Source organism: Symphalangus syndactylus, chromosome 21, assembly GCF_028878055.3.
Source record: "Symphalangus syndactylus isolate Jambi chromosome 21, NHGRI_mSymSyn1-v2.1_pri, whole genome shotgun sequence".
Taxonomy (NCBI): Eukaryota; Metazoa; Chordata; class Mammalia; order Primates; family Hylobatidae; genus Symphalangus; species Symphalangus syndactylus.
The window spans coordinates 29,277,987-29,292,968 of record NC_072443.2 but is presented as its reverse complement, the minus strand read 5'-3'; the positions used below and the strand labels follow the sequence as shown (position 1 = coordinate 29,292,968).

The 14,982-nt window shown below is 32.9% G+C and overlaps 1 protein-coding gene across 9 annotated transcripts in view; it reads right to left on the bottom strand.

Moving 5' to 3' along the window:
* ALCAM (activated leukocyte cell adhesion molecule) overlaps nucleotides 1–14,982 on the bottom strand; it is a 210,156-nt gene that overhangs the window by 94,507 nt on the left and 100,667 nt on the right. Inside the window, exon 1 of one of the 9 annotated variants that reach the window (XM_063630601.1) lies at nucleotides 12,645–12,781. The exons of the other annotated variants lie outside the window; for them this stretch is intronic. Within the exon in view, the coding sequence (XP_063486671.1) occupies nucleotides 12,645–12,654 (10 nt within the window). The 5' untranslated portion in view covers nucleotides 12,655–12,781. Of the gene's footprint in view, nucleotides 1–12,644; nucleotides 12,782–14,982 lie in introns of those variants that run through there. 9 annotated transcript variants of the gene reach the window in all.

Genomic DNA, 14,982 nt, shown 5'->3' with positions numbered 1-14,982 from the left:
TTAATTTGTTTTCCATTAAACTTTCTTTTTTAGGGTTAATTAGTCTACAGCTATGAAATCTGTTAAATAATACTTTTATTGACTCTCAGATTACCTGATATAATTCAGTAAACAGCGAAAAAGCAAATAAATGTAATTCTCATTTTGAAATTAAACATATAAACTATTTATCTTTAATGAATTGGCCAAATAGCTCAAATAACACCTTTATGATTTTATAAGGAAAAAATTAGGAAATACCTAAGTAACAGATAAAGAAAAAGCATAACTTTAAAAAAAATTCAACTTATTTCTTTTCCTCCAAAAAAGAAAACCTCTGATTCCTAACTCTGTCTTAATTCACATAATGTAATATGTGGAGAAATTCAACCAACAAAATCTCCTCAGTTTGGTTCCTTTTAGTAAGGACATCATTTAAAACTGTATTTATGGACTTCTTGTAGAATTAGTCTTCTTATAAAAGATAAGAAAAACTTACTAATTTAAAATTACATACCATCTTTAATCTTCATTTTACTTATTTTTAAGTCCTTTAATACCTAACGTTACATTTTTAACTTGGTGACCTATAATCAGCACTACATATGTTCTATGCTTCAAAACAGAAGTTTAAAAAATAAGCCATCAATTCCATCAGTGAAAAATGAAATTGCAGTTGTTTTCCAGTATAGGAAGACAAATAACATTAAGCTGTGAATAATCAAAGTCTCCCCTGGTTCTGCTTGCAATCAGTGAGTAAGATTTACAAGTTGATTACAGTCTATAGTTACAGACTCAGTTTTTGGTTTGGGAAAACAAAATATTTTTATGTGTCTTATATAGGAGCCAAATCTAGTGGCATTTGCTTTATTAGCCCCATTAAGCAATCTGACTCCACCATTTTTTTCCTTAACTTTCTGGGTAAAAGATACATTTCACTTTTCACCCTAAGGCTGCTGACGGTTCCTATTTTTGTAAACACTGCTAGTAAAAAAACAAAACAAAACAAAAAACTTCTTATATCCCAAGGTTGTGCTACTTTTAGCCTCTCTGGGGGTCAACAGATAGGGCAATGAGAGGAGTTATGCACTGTCACAGCCTGAACAGAATCTCATCAATCAGACAATAGGATTTCACTCTCTGGTGTCTTCTTTCCACTAGAGTGGAAACAAAGGAAAGAATCCCTTAGAAAGCAATTCTGCTGAATTACTTTATAAGATCAGGAAAACAAACAATAGTACTTATATCTCTAGTAAGCATTTTCCAACATGGATAAATTGTTCTCAGAAAATACTTTTTATGTGAAATTTTACATAAATTTTACAGGAAGTTCAAAGTAATAGCAAATAAAAGCTTAAAAAAACTGAAGTCTAGCTTTCTGCTATGGATGGGGAAGAGAAAAGTTCTCACCCCAAGATCTGTTTTGCTACATGTTAGCCTAGCATGTCCCTACAGCAATTCCAGATGACTGCCATGGTGAGGCCATGCTTTGGAGGGACTTGCATCTGAGCACTATGATTTTCTGTTGAGTCAGAAGTGCAGAATTCTGTTTCATTCTCAAACCACCTCTTAGAAACTATTTCAGACTTCACAATATAAACACACCACGCTCGGAAACATACACACCTGACGCACAAACACTCCAGCAACAAGAGCTTTAAAAAACACCAGCTAGAGCAGAAATTTATTTATTTATTTATTTATTTATTGAGACAACATCTTGCTCTGCTGCGCAGGCTCTGGAGTGCAATGGCGCGATCTCGGCTTACTGCAACCTCTGCCGCCCGGGGTCAAGCAATTCTCCTGCCTCAGCCTCCCGAGTAGCTGGGATTACAGGTATGTGCCACCACACATGGCTAATTTTTGTATTTTTAGGACAGACTGGGTTTCACCGTGTTGGACAGGTTGGTCTCAAACTCCAGACCTCAGGTAATCCACATAAATTTGAGGACAATGAATGAATAAACTTTTAAATTATTCTTATTTCAACTATGTGTTTTTTGGGGGGCATCATTAATTTGTTTGTTAACAGATTATGCCAAAATATGTATATTCAGATTGTTTGGATGGAAATTAAGGAATGTAAAGATGCTATAAATAAAAGCTAACCTATTTTGCTTTGTGCTTTGTGTGTAGGGAGTGGTAGACTGGTCACAAATAAATTGAATTCCCATAGTATAATATATGGTTCAAAGCTTTGCAGACATAAATGGTAGGTGTAATTGGATTTTAAGGGACTGATAAACACCATGTAAGTTCATAGGGAATGGTTATTTAATTCAAAATCTCAACAGCTAATTTTCCAAAAAATCATGAAACTGACAAGCAGATGCGAATGAACTGGGAAGTTGCATGAAGGCATGCAGGCAGAATAAATAGTATATGATGGTCATTATAAAGAATGTTAACAAGCTAAGGCAGACTTCATATGCAATGTTTGTATACATATAATATCTGTCAAGTGGTCTAAAAGCATGTCTGAAGCTCATTGTCTCTCTTTCTAGAAAATAATGCAAAAAGCCAGAAATTCATATGTTCCATTCGCTTTCTGCTGTGCTCCAAGCATTTTCATGTCATTAAAATATTAGCAATTTAAATATTGTATTTTATGTATGATATTTTAGTAGTTATTTTGATGATATTTAGGAAGGTTTCTTAAGCTCATCAACTAAAAAATAAACTATCTCCATTCACCATGCTGACTTTTGTTAGTACCAGTTTTAGATAGTTATACTTTCTGACCTTATCCTGTAGTATATATTTGCCTCATTTTGGTAAGGTTTTTCTATTAATAACATGAATGACTAGAAGAGAAAGTTACCATAAGTCATAAATATTGCATATACACAAACTACAAGAAATGTTTTCTAGTTTTGTTTTTACCAAACATAATGAAAATTTTGAAGTCAGATAGAATATAAATTTTATTTAAAGAAGAGTTTCCTATGATCTTACTATGAAAATACTTATTATTTTAGATATACTTCTATCAAGCTCTTTTATCTTGTTTCCTCAATCTGTTATAGACTAGACACAATATATTCTTTTTAAAATCCTGTAAATGTTCAGTGACTGGCTTGATGATACACCAGTAAAATAGAAGGGTGATAAGCGGCACTAGGAAAGTTATACATGTTAATTATAGAACTTAAAAACCAAACCAACCTGAGATTATTTTTTATAAGCTCAGAGAAATCTAAATCATCATTCATGCCTCCCATAAAATATTTATTTCCAAAAAAAATCACAATCTTGAGATTTCTTTTCCAAAAGCCCTTTCTTTTTATTATCTCTTTAAGTATTATAAACGGAAACAAAGTAGTTAAAATATATTTGCAGAGTTTAGTTTTTACCTTTAGTAATGACTAGAAAAGCTCTTATTGTACTGATCCTCTCACAGATAACTATAACACATGAAAAAATTTAAGAAACAACTGCTCAAAAGCACTGAAATATAACCCGTGGAAGATTCTATAGGGTTGTCAATTCTTGGAAGAAGTGGCACTGGTGAGTTTCTCTGTGTGTTTGTGTATGTGTATGGACTGCACTGGGAGTCGTGGAGATAACTAAAATCTCTGTTAAAAAATCTTGACTTTCTGACTTGAAGAGGGGCTACCTCAGCTACTAGAAATTTTGTAAGGGGGAATCCTGGAGAGGAGAGAACTATAGAGGCAATGCATAAAATTCTGTAAATAAACTCTTCCCAAATTTCTGTCTGAACCTCAATCACATATGCATGAACAGACTCCAAGAAGCCTCTAGAAGATTAAAAGAATGTAACAAAAATTTAAGCTGCTGCACAAGAACAGCAGCCTTGAATCTAACTTAATTGGCTGTTACAACAAATACACAAAATTCAACACTCTTGAGATGAATTTAACAGAATCCCAAGAAGTGGTAACATAATATTGAAAATGTCAAGGATATGATAAAAAATTACTAGATAGTAGAAGAAACAGAAAAATATGAGCAATTTTCCAGGGAAAAAACCAAGGGAGAATGATCCAAAGATAACAAAGATGTGAGAATTAGCTCACACTATTTTAAAATATTTACCAAACTAGTCTCATGATGTCAAGGGAAAAAATGGCTTATAGTGAATTAATATAGAAAATATATTTCTGAGAAATGGAAATTATAATAAAGGAACCAAATGGAAGTCTATAAGTAAAATTTAAAATATGTAATACTGTATATTTGAAATTAATACCAGAATAAAATGACTGAAGAATCAGTAAACTTCGAGAGATAAAACATATTATATCTAAAAAATGGAAAAAACATTAAAAAAACACAGTGCTTCAGGAAGCTGAGCATTGATATCAAAAGTTGTAACATAAATGTCTTCAATCCAAGAATGAGAGTAGAGAGAGAATGAGGCAGAAGAAATAATAGTCAACATTTCCCCCAGTGTGGTGAAAGACACAAATTTACAGATTTAAGAAGTTCAGTAAATCCCAAGCAGTTTAAGTAGAACAAAGCCAAACTTAGGCACAGCATAGTCAAACTTCTAAAAAACAAAGACAGAAAATACTAAAATGGGCAAGAGAAAATTGACCTATTACACAGAAGAGAATAATCAGAAACAATTAAGGCAAGAAGACAATAAATCAACATCTTTAAAGCATTGAAAGAAAAATATCAATCCAGCTAGAATTATGTATTCAACAAAAAATATTTTACAGAATGAAAGCAAAATAAAGATATATACAGATATACCTATATTACTAGAAATGCTAAAGTTAGTTCTTCAAGCTGAAGGGAATTAATACCAAATGGGCTCAAAACTTCTGAAAAAAATGAAAAGCATTAGAAAAGGTAAATATGTGGGTAAATATAAAAGGGAATTTTCCTTTTCAATTTTTCTAAAACACATATACATTTGTATTAGTTCATTTTCATGCTGCTGATAAAGATATACCAGAAACTGGGAAGAAAAAGAGGTTTAATTGGACTTACAGTTCCACATGGCTGGGGAGGCCTCAGAATCATGGTGGGAGGCAAAAGGCACTTCTTACACGGTGGTGGCAAGAGGAAAAATGAGGAAGAAGCAAAAGCGGAAACCCCTGATAAACCCATCAGATCTTGTGAGACTTATTAACTATCACGAGAATAGCATGGTAAAGACTGGCCCCCATGATTCAATTACCTCCCCCTGACTCCTTCCCACAACACATGGAAATTCTGAGAGATACAACTGGAGTTGAGATTTGGGTGGGGACACAGCCAAACCATATCAACATTTGAAACATTTTAGACATGGTACTTAAAATGGGAAGAAACTGTATATATATTTGGAGACTAAACGGAAGAACAAAGTGAACAAATGATTTCTAGGTTTCTGGCTTGAGCGACCAAAGGTGGATATGCCACTTACTGAGATGGCAAATTTTTTGCTCAAATTGAGCTGCTACGGGATGATTTTTTTTGTTGTTTGTTTTATTCGTTTTATTTATTTTTGTACAGGGATAATATTTAACTGGCAGTTGAATAAATATACTAACTGGAACCAGTAAAGTATACTAACTGGAGCCAGTAAAGAGATGGCGAAGATGGAAAAGACAAAAGTCTATAAAAGAAGATGGAGTACTTACTGGGATATAATAAATTTAGGCAAAAACTATGAGACATTCTGAGGAAAAATTTAGGTTTGGACATGAGTGAAGTGTTTTGGTTTAGAGGTATATATTTGAGCATTATTAACACAGACATGACAATGGTAGTCATGGCTGTGAATGAAAATATTTAGAGGAAGAAGAGAGCTGGTACAGAAACATATACCGGATGCTCAACGAATTCCAGCATTGGAAGCGTAGGTAGATGAATGAGCAGCAAAGGAAACCCAGGATTAGGAAAGAAACCAGTATTGTGCCCTGTGTTGGATGACAAGAACAAGGTGTTTCAAAGAAGAAATCATCAATAGCTTGGAATGCACCAGAGAAGGCATGAAAATGAAAACTCAAAAATCCCATTGGATTAGAAATATAGGCCATTGTTGGTCTTAGGAGGAATCATTTTCATGGAGGGCTGAAACTTGAAATAGAATTAGACCCTCAGGAGAAAGGTATGCATAGAAAATCAGGATGTGGGGACATATCAGCAGCTATAGATAGCTATTTACAAAAAGTTTGGGTGTAAAAAAGGAAGGAAGAAGAAGGTGATAGAAGAGTTGGGGAAGGTAAAGTTATGGAAATCTATTTTTTTCTTAAATGGGACATTTCAGAGCATGATGGGAGCCAGGATCCAGTTCAGAGGGAAAGGGTTACACAAGTGTGTAAAGTTCCTGAGAAACTGGGAAAGCGATGACAGATATGAGTTACCAGTTTTAAAAACTAGTCCAATAATCAGAAACAACATTAAAAAAGTGTTTTTCCTTAAACTTATTCAAATAATCAAATGTTTTGCCGAGCATGAAATTTATAAAGTAGTTACATTTGATGCTAAAAAAATTTTACTACCAAATTGTGTGTTCGTGATTAAGTCTTCTGTGTTTAAAACTTATGCGCCAGTTAATGAAAAGTTACAGATATATTTTGTCTACTCAGTAAAGACCATTTTAAAGGGAAATGATAACACAGCCAGCAAATTAGTTTCAAGCAAGTACACAACTGAAACAGATGAACAGAACGCATATTGCAATTTACTGTTTTATTTTTCTAAATTTACCTGAGTGATTTCTCCTCAGAGCAACCAGAATATTTTTAAAATCTCATTTTAAATTTTGTTAGCATATAAACTAAATTCCATGGAGGATATTATATAGAGTTATCTGTACCATTTTAAAATGCATTCATTGAGGAAACTATAAACTTAAAACCTTCTACATTAATAGACTATGCTTGACAGTTGAAATTCAAAATCCAGGCTTCAAAACAACCCCCTTAGCCTATTGACAATGTAAGCAAATATCAAGGAGAAAAGTAGGTTAGAAAAAGGCTTGCCAGGTTTTCAGCCACTGCAGGGACTAAATGGGTGACGCTGGCTGTATCTACAAGAATATGGCAGAACTATTTGAACTGTACGATGAGATGAACCCACTAGCCACGTCTCAACCACACAGTTGTTAGATAATTAAATTTTTTTTTTGCTCAAATTGAGCTGCTACAGGATGTTTTTTTGTTGTTTTTTTAATTCATTTTCTTAATATAGGGATAATCTTTAATTGGCAGTTGAATAAATATACTAACTGGAACCAGTAAAGCATTTTATATGTGACCAAAAAAAAACAACAACTAGTAAGCCAATAGTGGTTTAAAGACAGTAATTCTTATAAATAAATTATAATAAGTAAACTATTAAAATTTTTAATTTGAAATTGTGGTATGTTCATTGTCAATGATCTCATCTTTCTTCATTTTAAAAGTAGTAGATGGATATCACTTACTTTCATGCGTAAAAAAAAGAGATTGCCCTTGAATGTAAAATGATAATAAAGCTTCTTTTCTATCTTTCTTGCTCTCTCTCTTTTTCTTTTTCTTTTTTTTTTTTTTTTCGCAAGAAAAGGCTTAAGCCTGAATATTTCCATTTGTCAGTAAAGGCAGAGCTTTTTAGCAAATTAGACCAATAATGAATGAAGTTACATAAGGTTGCAGTAAATCTCTTAGGTATTAACCTCATGTTCTGGGGACAATTTAATCAGACTGAACATCCTCTCATGCAACCAGAAAAAAATATATTCTCATAAAATTTTTCATATAAAACCTCAATCTATTCTAAGAATTACTTTATGGAAGAAGTCAGACCACATACACAAACACACAAAGTTGCTTCATGCATAACACGGAGAGGATTGACATGCACAGTGCATATCAACAGTTCTATTCAGTGCCTGATTACATCTTTAATTCAAAATTATGGGAGGGCAAGTAAGAGAACAGCATCAAAATTCTTGTAACAAAGTCTACATAATCTATTTGATGTTGTTGGAAAAACAGCATATGCTTTGGGTAATTGCTAAAACCTCAAAGGATACTTTCCCAATTACTGAGAATGAAACCAAATGCTACAAAATGTAGCTACTACCTGTGGTAGTGATAGACCCACAGGCACTGATGGAACCACAGGTACATATTCATAATGATGGAGTTGGTAATTATGTAGTTGTTGACCCTTAAAAGCATGGCTCAACCTTGGCAGTAATCTTTTGAATAATTAGATGTGACAGACACAAGAAGGCAGCCACCTTAACTTTAAAAAAAAAACAAAACTGTCTGGCTCCCCCTTATTATCAGCAGCTCACATTGTCTAGTGGCTTAATTGACCTAAATACCTTTCTAGGACTTCAGTGGGTTAGAGTGGTGTAGAAGATGGAATGTGCCACGAAATCCTGTGGACGGGAGCCCTATACACACACTGCTTAGTCATAATATGCTTTGAGAGAAACTCTAAGCATATAACAAAGGAATTCACTAGGGCCAGACTGCAGGGTTTCTGAGCTGCGGTGTGTGTTAATCTGAGATTTATGGTCATGCACATTGTATGAAACTTGTCGTAATACTTGAGTAATTTTTATCCAGCTATGCTTACCAGTTTGTATTTAAGCCTAGGGTAGGCAGATAGCTGGATTTATAGAGGTTTGGGTTTGCTAAGTAAGAAAAGTGGAAGATAAAAGGGACAAGAGAGTTATAGTTTGTAAGGATCTAACTATAATAAAAGACCATGGGATACAGGCTGGAGAAGGAGGCAGTAAGAACATGCTGGTAGAAGGGAGTCGGATGTTAAAAAGCAGGATTTTCTTGTAACATCAAGACTTTTTGAAGTAAGGTAATTAAAGTAAGCTAGACATATATGTTGTTGTGGTCCAAAAATGGGCTGTTTGAACCCATGATTGAACTGCAAATTAAAACTCTTATTTGGTTAAACATGCTTGAACTCCACTTCTGGCTCTACTATATTAATATATACATATATTTTTTACATTACAATATTTGGGTACACTTTATTTTTATATGGGTTAACATTCTGCTATATTTCATTTCATTCATTTTGAGAAACTGAAAACAATGAGAAATCAAGGGTAATCGGTAGGTGATTTGAGGGAAATTTCCAACCAACATGTGAATCTTGCAGTATGTATTTTTGTATTAAAAGAGAATAGTTATTAAAAAATTACTATGGGCCCACCTTATTAGTGTTATTATCTTATATACACACAGCACCTTATATTTTACTAATCATTTTTATACATTATTCTATTTAATCACCCTAATTATATTTTGAGTTAAATATTTTTATCTTTATCCTTATTTTGCAGATGAGAAAGTTGAGGAATCTTGAGAAGATCAGACAGTAGTTGGTGGCAATAAAATACCACTGTACTTGCGAATGTGTGTTCTAGCTCTCACTACTTGAAATATAACCTTTGGTAAATTACTCAGTGTTTTGATTTTCAGTCATCTCAATCCGTACAAGAATGTTCCTTGCCTGGAACAAGAAAGTGCCTGAAAATGATCTTTTCATGTTTACAATCCTATTTGTTCCTCAATTTCTAGACCCATAAAACAGGTATATTGTCACATTGTTTTTCTTTGTTCTAGACAGAATAAGAGGAAATGAGTTACATACACTTAAGTTGATACAACAATTTAAGAGGGTGCTAGCTGCTGGTGTCCTGCTTCACTGCAGAAATGATAACCTTAGGATTATCAAGGCAACTTGTCCTCCTATTAATTCTAAAGGGGTATGTGATGTCATGTCAAGCCCTAAAAGATTTAAACTTTAGAATTTAAAGCTTTCCCAGTCTGTCTTCTTCCATAAAGGGAAGCAATTAGGGAAATGAATTCTTCTCAGGTATTAGTGATTCCTATGTATATTGCCTTTCCCAACCAGAAAAGTTCAAATAAAGAAATTAATTCATAAAGGAATGAGCATCAGTAGCACTGCCTAAAAAAAAAAAAAAAACTAGGGCTACATGAGGGTGATAATCTATTCAGCCATAAGAAAGAAGGAAATCCTGTCATTTGCAGCCACATGGATGAACCTGGAAGACACTGCGTTCAGTGAAATAAGCCAGGCACAGAAAAACAAATACCGCACAATGTCACTGATATGTAGAATCTAGAAAAGTTGATCTTACAGAAGTAGACGATAGAATGGTGGTTACCAGAGGCTGGGGTAGTCAGTGAGAGAGAAGGCTGGGGAGATGCTAGTCAAAGAATACATACTTATAGTTAGGAGGAATGACTTCAAGTGATCTGTTGTACAGCATGGGAAGTAGCGTTAATAATGACATACTGTATTCTTGAAAAATGCTAAGAGAGTGGATGTATAAGGGTTTGGGCCATAAAAATGATAACTATGTGAGGTAATGCATTTGTTAATTAGCTAGATTTAACCATTTCACAATGCATATATACTTCAAAACATCATGTACATGATAAATACATATGATTTTATGTCAATTTAAAATAAATTTGAAAAAAACCAAAAAGTTGTTTTTCAGGATTAATCCAATAATATCACTAAAAAACACAAAATGAATTCTTTTCTTATTACATTGCAGCTGATCAGCTCCAGCACCAATTTTGTGAGCTATCTCACCATAACAGACGTCACCCCAGAAGATAACTAATCTAAAATGAAGTCGTATTTATGTAGAAGCTCTCCACACCATCAAATTTGTCTTGCTAAACTTGACCCCTTTTATTTGGACCCATTTTCCATTTGTGTACTTTTTTGTGGGATAATAATCAGGCTTTTTACAACCAAGAAGTTCTTAGAAAATGACATTTTTCCATCCCATAAATTTCCTTTTCCTACGTTTACTTTTTCTTTCTCTTTTAACAGTTTGACCAGACTAGATTTAAATTCTGGCTTCCAAAAAAGAACTATTTAGTTAGTGAACAATAAAAAATTGTATTCCCCACACTTTCAACTTTGATCTGTTCTGCACTATAAAATCTTCCAAGCGATATTCAAATTAAATGACGATAAACCAATAAGTCGACCTACATGTATAAGAATAAATGGCTCTCCTATTGTTTTCTTTCTCCTTTCCCCAGTTTCATTCCTTTTTGGCAGTTGAAGTTGAGTGTAAGGACAGGAAATTAGCATAAAAATAAATGTAACCTTTCACAGAGCAGCTTGAAGGTTTAAAAAAGTATACCCTAACAAATAGTGCAATGCTCTGGAAATGGGATGATCTGACTCATTAAATTTCCTCATGAATTTAAAGTAAACTAGGGAGGAAAACATTTTTAAAATTTCAGTCCTTATTAAAAATCTTTTGAAAATGATTGAATCCCCTACTTGGCTTATTAAGTATAATCTATGGACGATAATGAACATATTTGATGAGTTAAATTGTGCAATTCAGAATCATCATTATAAATATCGATTCTTATTGTACACTTACAGGTTGTCTTAGGAGTTAGAACTGATTATTCTAATCTTCAAAAAATGCCACAGAAGGTTCTCTTGTGAATAAATCCTGTTTATTGCTCTCTTTTTCTCTTTCTTTCAAATCCGAGTGTTACAAAATGCAGATGAATGATAGTTAATACTACTTATAATAACTTTATACCAACTTTTTAGGTATGGACCATTTTCAGTTAAGAGGTCAATTATTTTAATTATAATTTAACCCCTAAACACTTGTTTCCTAACTTCTACGAACATCGTTGCTTATCCTATTAATTAAGCCATTGCTTGACACCAATATATTCAGTATTTACTGTGACACAAAAGAATAATTTACCATATGTGTTTTTTTGAGTTATCAAGTAAATGCATAAACTCTTTCTCATCTTGGCCTTCATACTTGATTGCAGCCTTCTGAGACTTTAGGTAGCAATTGAAAAATGCGTGCCTTTCAATTTAAGTAAAAATTGTAGACAGAAGTTAAACCCATAATTACACCCATAATTTGCTGAATAGTTACCAGGTATCAACCATGCTAATATGTGTGTATGTGTGTGTGTGTATATATATATATTTTATATATATATGTATATATATTATATATGTATATATATTATATATGTATATGTAATATATATGTATATATATTATATATGTATATGTAATATATATGTATATATATTATATATGTGTATATATATAAAGTGTGTATATATATATATACACACACACACTTAATATAACATACCATACACACACATATATGTATATGTGTGTATATAAATGTGTATGTATGGTATGTTATATTATGTTAATATTATATATTAATATACAATATACCATACATACATGCATAATATTGTATTATTAATATTGATGCCCCATGAGGTAAGAATGATTATTTCTGTATTTATAGATATGAAAACTGGGGCTCTGAGAGGTGAAGTAAGCCAGGGAATTTAAGTTCCAATATGAGATGATGATTGCACTGTCAGCTAGAATGGTAAGAAAAAGATTCCTTTACAAATACGATTGGGTCCTAAATGTTTGATAAACTGGGATAATATGAAATAAATTTGAGGGATATTAAAAGGACATATTCCAGAAGGTGATAACAGCAGTTAAAAAGTTTGGAATGGAGTTCTGCTTTCAGAGTTTCAAATAGACCAACATCCCTACAGATACAAATTCTAAACTACAAATTGTAGAATGAATATGTATATATAGTACATTTTGTACAAACATTTAGTTATTTATTTGGTCCTCAGACAAAATCCTGTAAAAACAAGAAACTCACCCAAACTCACCTAGGGCCATTCGTTTTCTAGGTTTTGTCTTTTAATTTTTTTTCTACTTTCTGTTTACTTTTGGTCTGTCTCCATTGCCTTCAATTTATATAAATAATGTTCACGGTGTTACTGGTTTAAAAGAAATAGAGTTTGGAACCACCATAGCACCTGGAAAGCGAGGAGAAGAAATACTGAAAAAGAGAGAACTGGAGGGAGAAGAAGGACAAGTGCTGTGTGTAAACTCTACCTAATATCTAGCAGAACTCTGAACTGTGCAGTACAGACTCTTAAAATACTAAGGCTAAAACATCTGAACAGAAATTTCAACTGCTGCCTAGCACAGTGGTCACAAAGTATTGAATTGATTGCCTTATTAAACAAACAAGTATCAACAACAAAAAACCCGCAACACTCATTGGGGGAATATAACAGAATCCAAAGTCTCTACAATAATTCACAATATCCAGTGTATGATACAGAATTGATACACATATGAAGAAGCAGGACAATGCTCACATATAATGACCAATCAAAAGAAACTGTAAGTAGGTAATGACCAACCAAAAGAAACTGGTTCTTTTGAAACCCAAATACTTGAATTATTATGCATGGATTTTAAAGCATCTAACTATGCTCAAACATAAGCATTCATGCTCAAGATTAATAAATAAACAGCACATGAAATCAGAAAAATAAAAATCAAATAAAGTTCTAGTGTAGAAAAATACAATACCTTAAATAAAAGGTTGCAGGGGACTTACAGCATTTGTTCAAATAAACATGAATGCATATAGATACGCTACTTCACATTTTAAATACAAACACACCACAAAACTGAACTGAACTGAACATTATCTTTATGTACTCTTGGTCATTGCATATGGACCTGCGCAGCCTTAGTAGTAAGGAATTCTTTTTCAGAAAGGGAATAGAAATGGCAAAGTAAATTATACCAGCAACCTCACGTGTACTGCCAACCAAGGACATGAAACCACCATCTTCTTCATGACATATGTGTGAGCTGATTTTCCTGCAGTGCTGACAGGCTGAACAAAATGATGTATATTCTATATTCTTTTATGACAAATTAATATTATTGAATGGATGCTAGTCAAGACTATAGATACAGTCTGACAATTAAAAGAAGAGTTTACTATTTATCACTTGGGAAGAATGTGGACCGTCAAAGCCATGCCATCAAATCTCAGCATTACTATTGAAGCAACCAATGCACCAATGATTGATTAACGAAACTTTTTACTAATTTATTTTTATTAAGTGGCAATTAACAAGGTGGCTTTATTACATATTGTATAATTATTTATCTTGGTTCGTAATAGTGCCAGAGAAAGAGAACGGCAAAGCCGAGAGTTTGGTAACAGATTCTCTCATTATTTCTTGACTAACTTGCAGGTACATGTTTAGTCTGAATCAGACACTCCACTATTGCTACACTCAAAATTTGTTCTTCCACATTAGTATATCATATTATAATTATGTTTTTATTGCCTTCATCCCACACCTTACCTAAATTTCTTGAGAGTTGATATAAATTACCACTTCTTTTTCATGGGGCAAAACACAACCACATTGAAGGGATTCCTCAGATTTGATTCCCATTTTCAGTTGTCAACAAAACTGAAATACTGAACACAAGAAATGAAAAATAAGGAAAGAAGTTTTATAAGTGCTTGAAGGCAGTAGTGGTAAAAATGTATAGTATTACATGAGCCACAGTGCTATTTTGCAAAATGAGATACCTCATTTTAATTGTTTTTAAGTGTAATTTTAACTATGTACACTGAAGATACAAAATAAGTTTCAGGGTTTGAAAATCATCAGAAATTAAAGTCAGTAAGAACCAACATGAAAATGTAGAAACCACACCCTAATCACTTCTGATAATTTTAAGGTATCTCCAAACCTCATTGAAGATCCTATAAAATTTTTCTAATTAAGTACTTGTCCCAAAAGTTTAGGAGTCAAATAAACTAAGAATGTCATCTTCTAAGTAAGATTATAATATGAGAAGTTAACAACTTATTAGGAGTATTTAAAAAGGAGAGCCGTACAGTCAAAATTTCCCTGTGTGCCTCTCACATTCTCCATGAGTGAGGCTCTTTAAGGCTAATAATGTTCAATACCAGCAATCCACACAGAGACATTTCTAGGTGAAAGAAGATCAATCCATTAATCCTGTACTAGATGAAAATATCATCCTTTGTGTAACTCCATGTTCATGAAAGAACTATTTAATTTGTAGGCTGACATTCTGAAGGAATCTACCCACAAGTGCACCAAAGTCTTACTAGATAAACATTTCTGTTCTCAATAGAAATGATGAAAAAGAAACTAA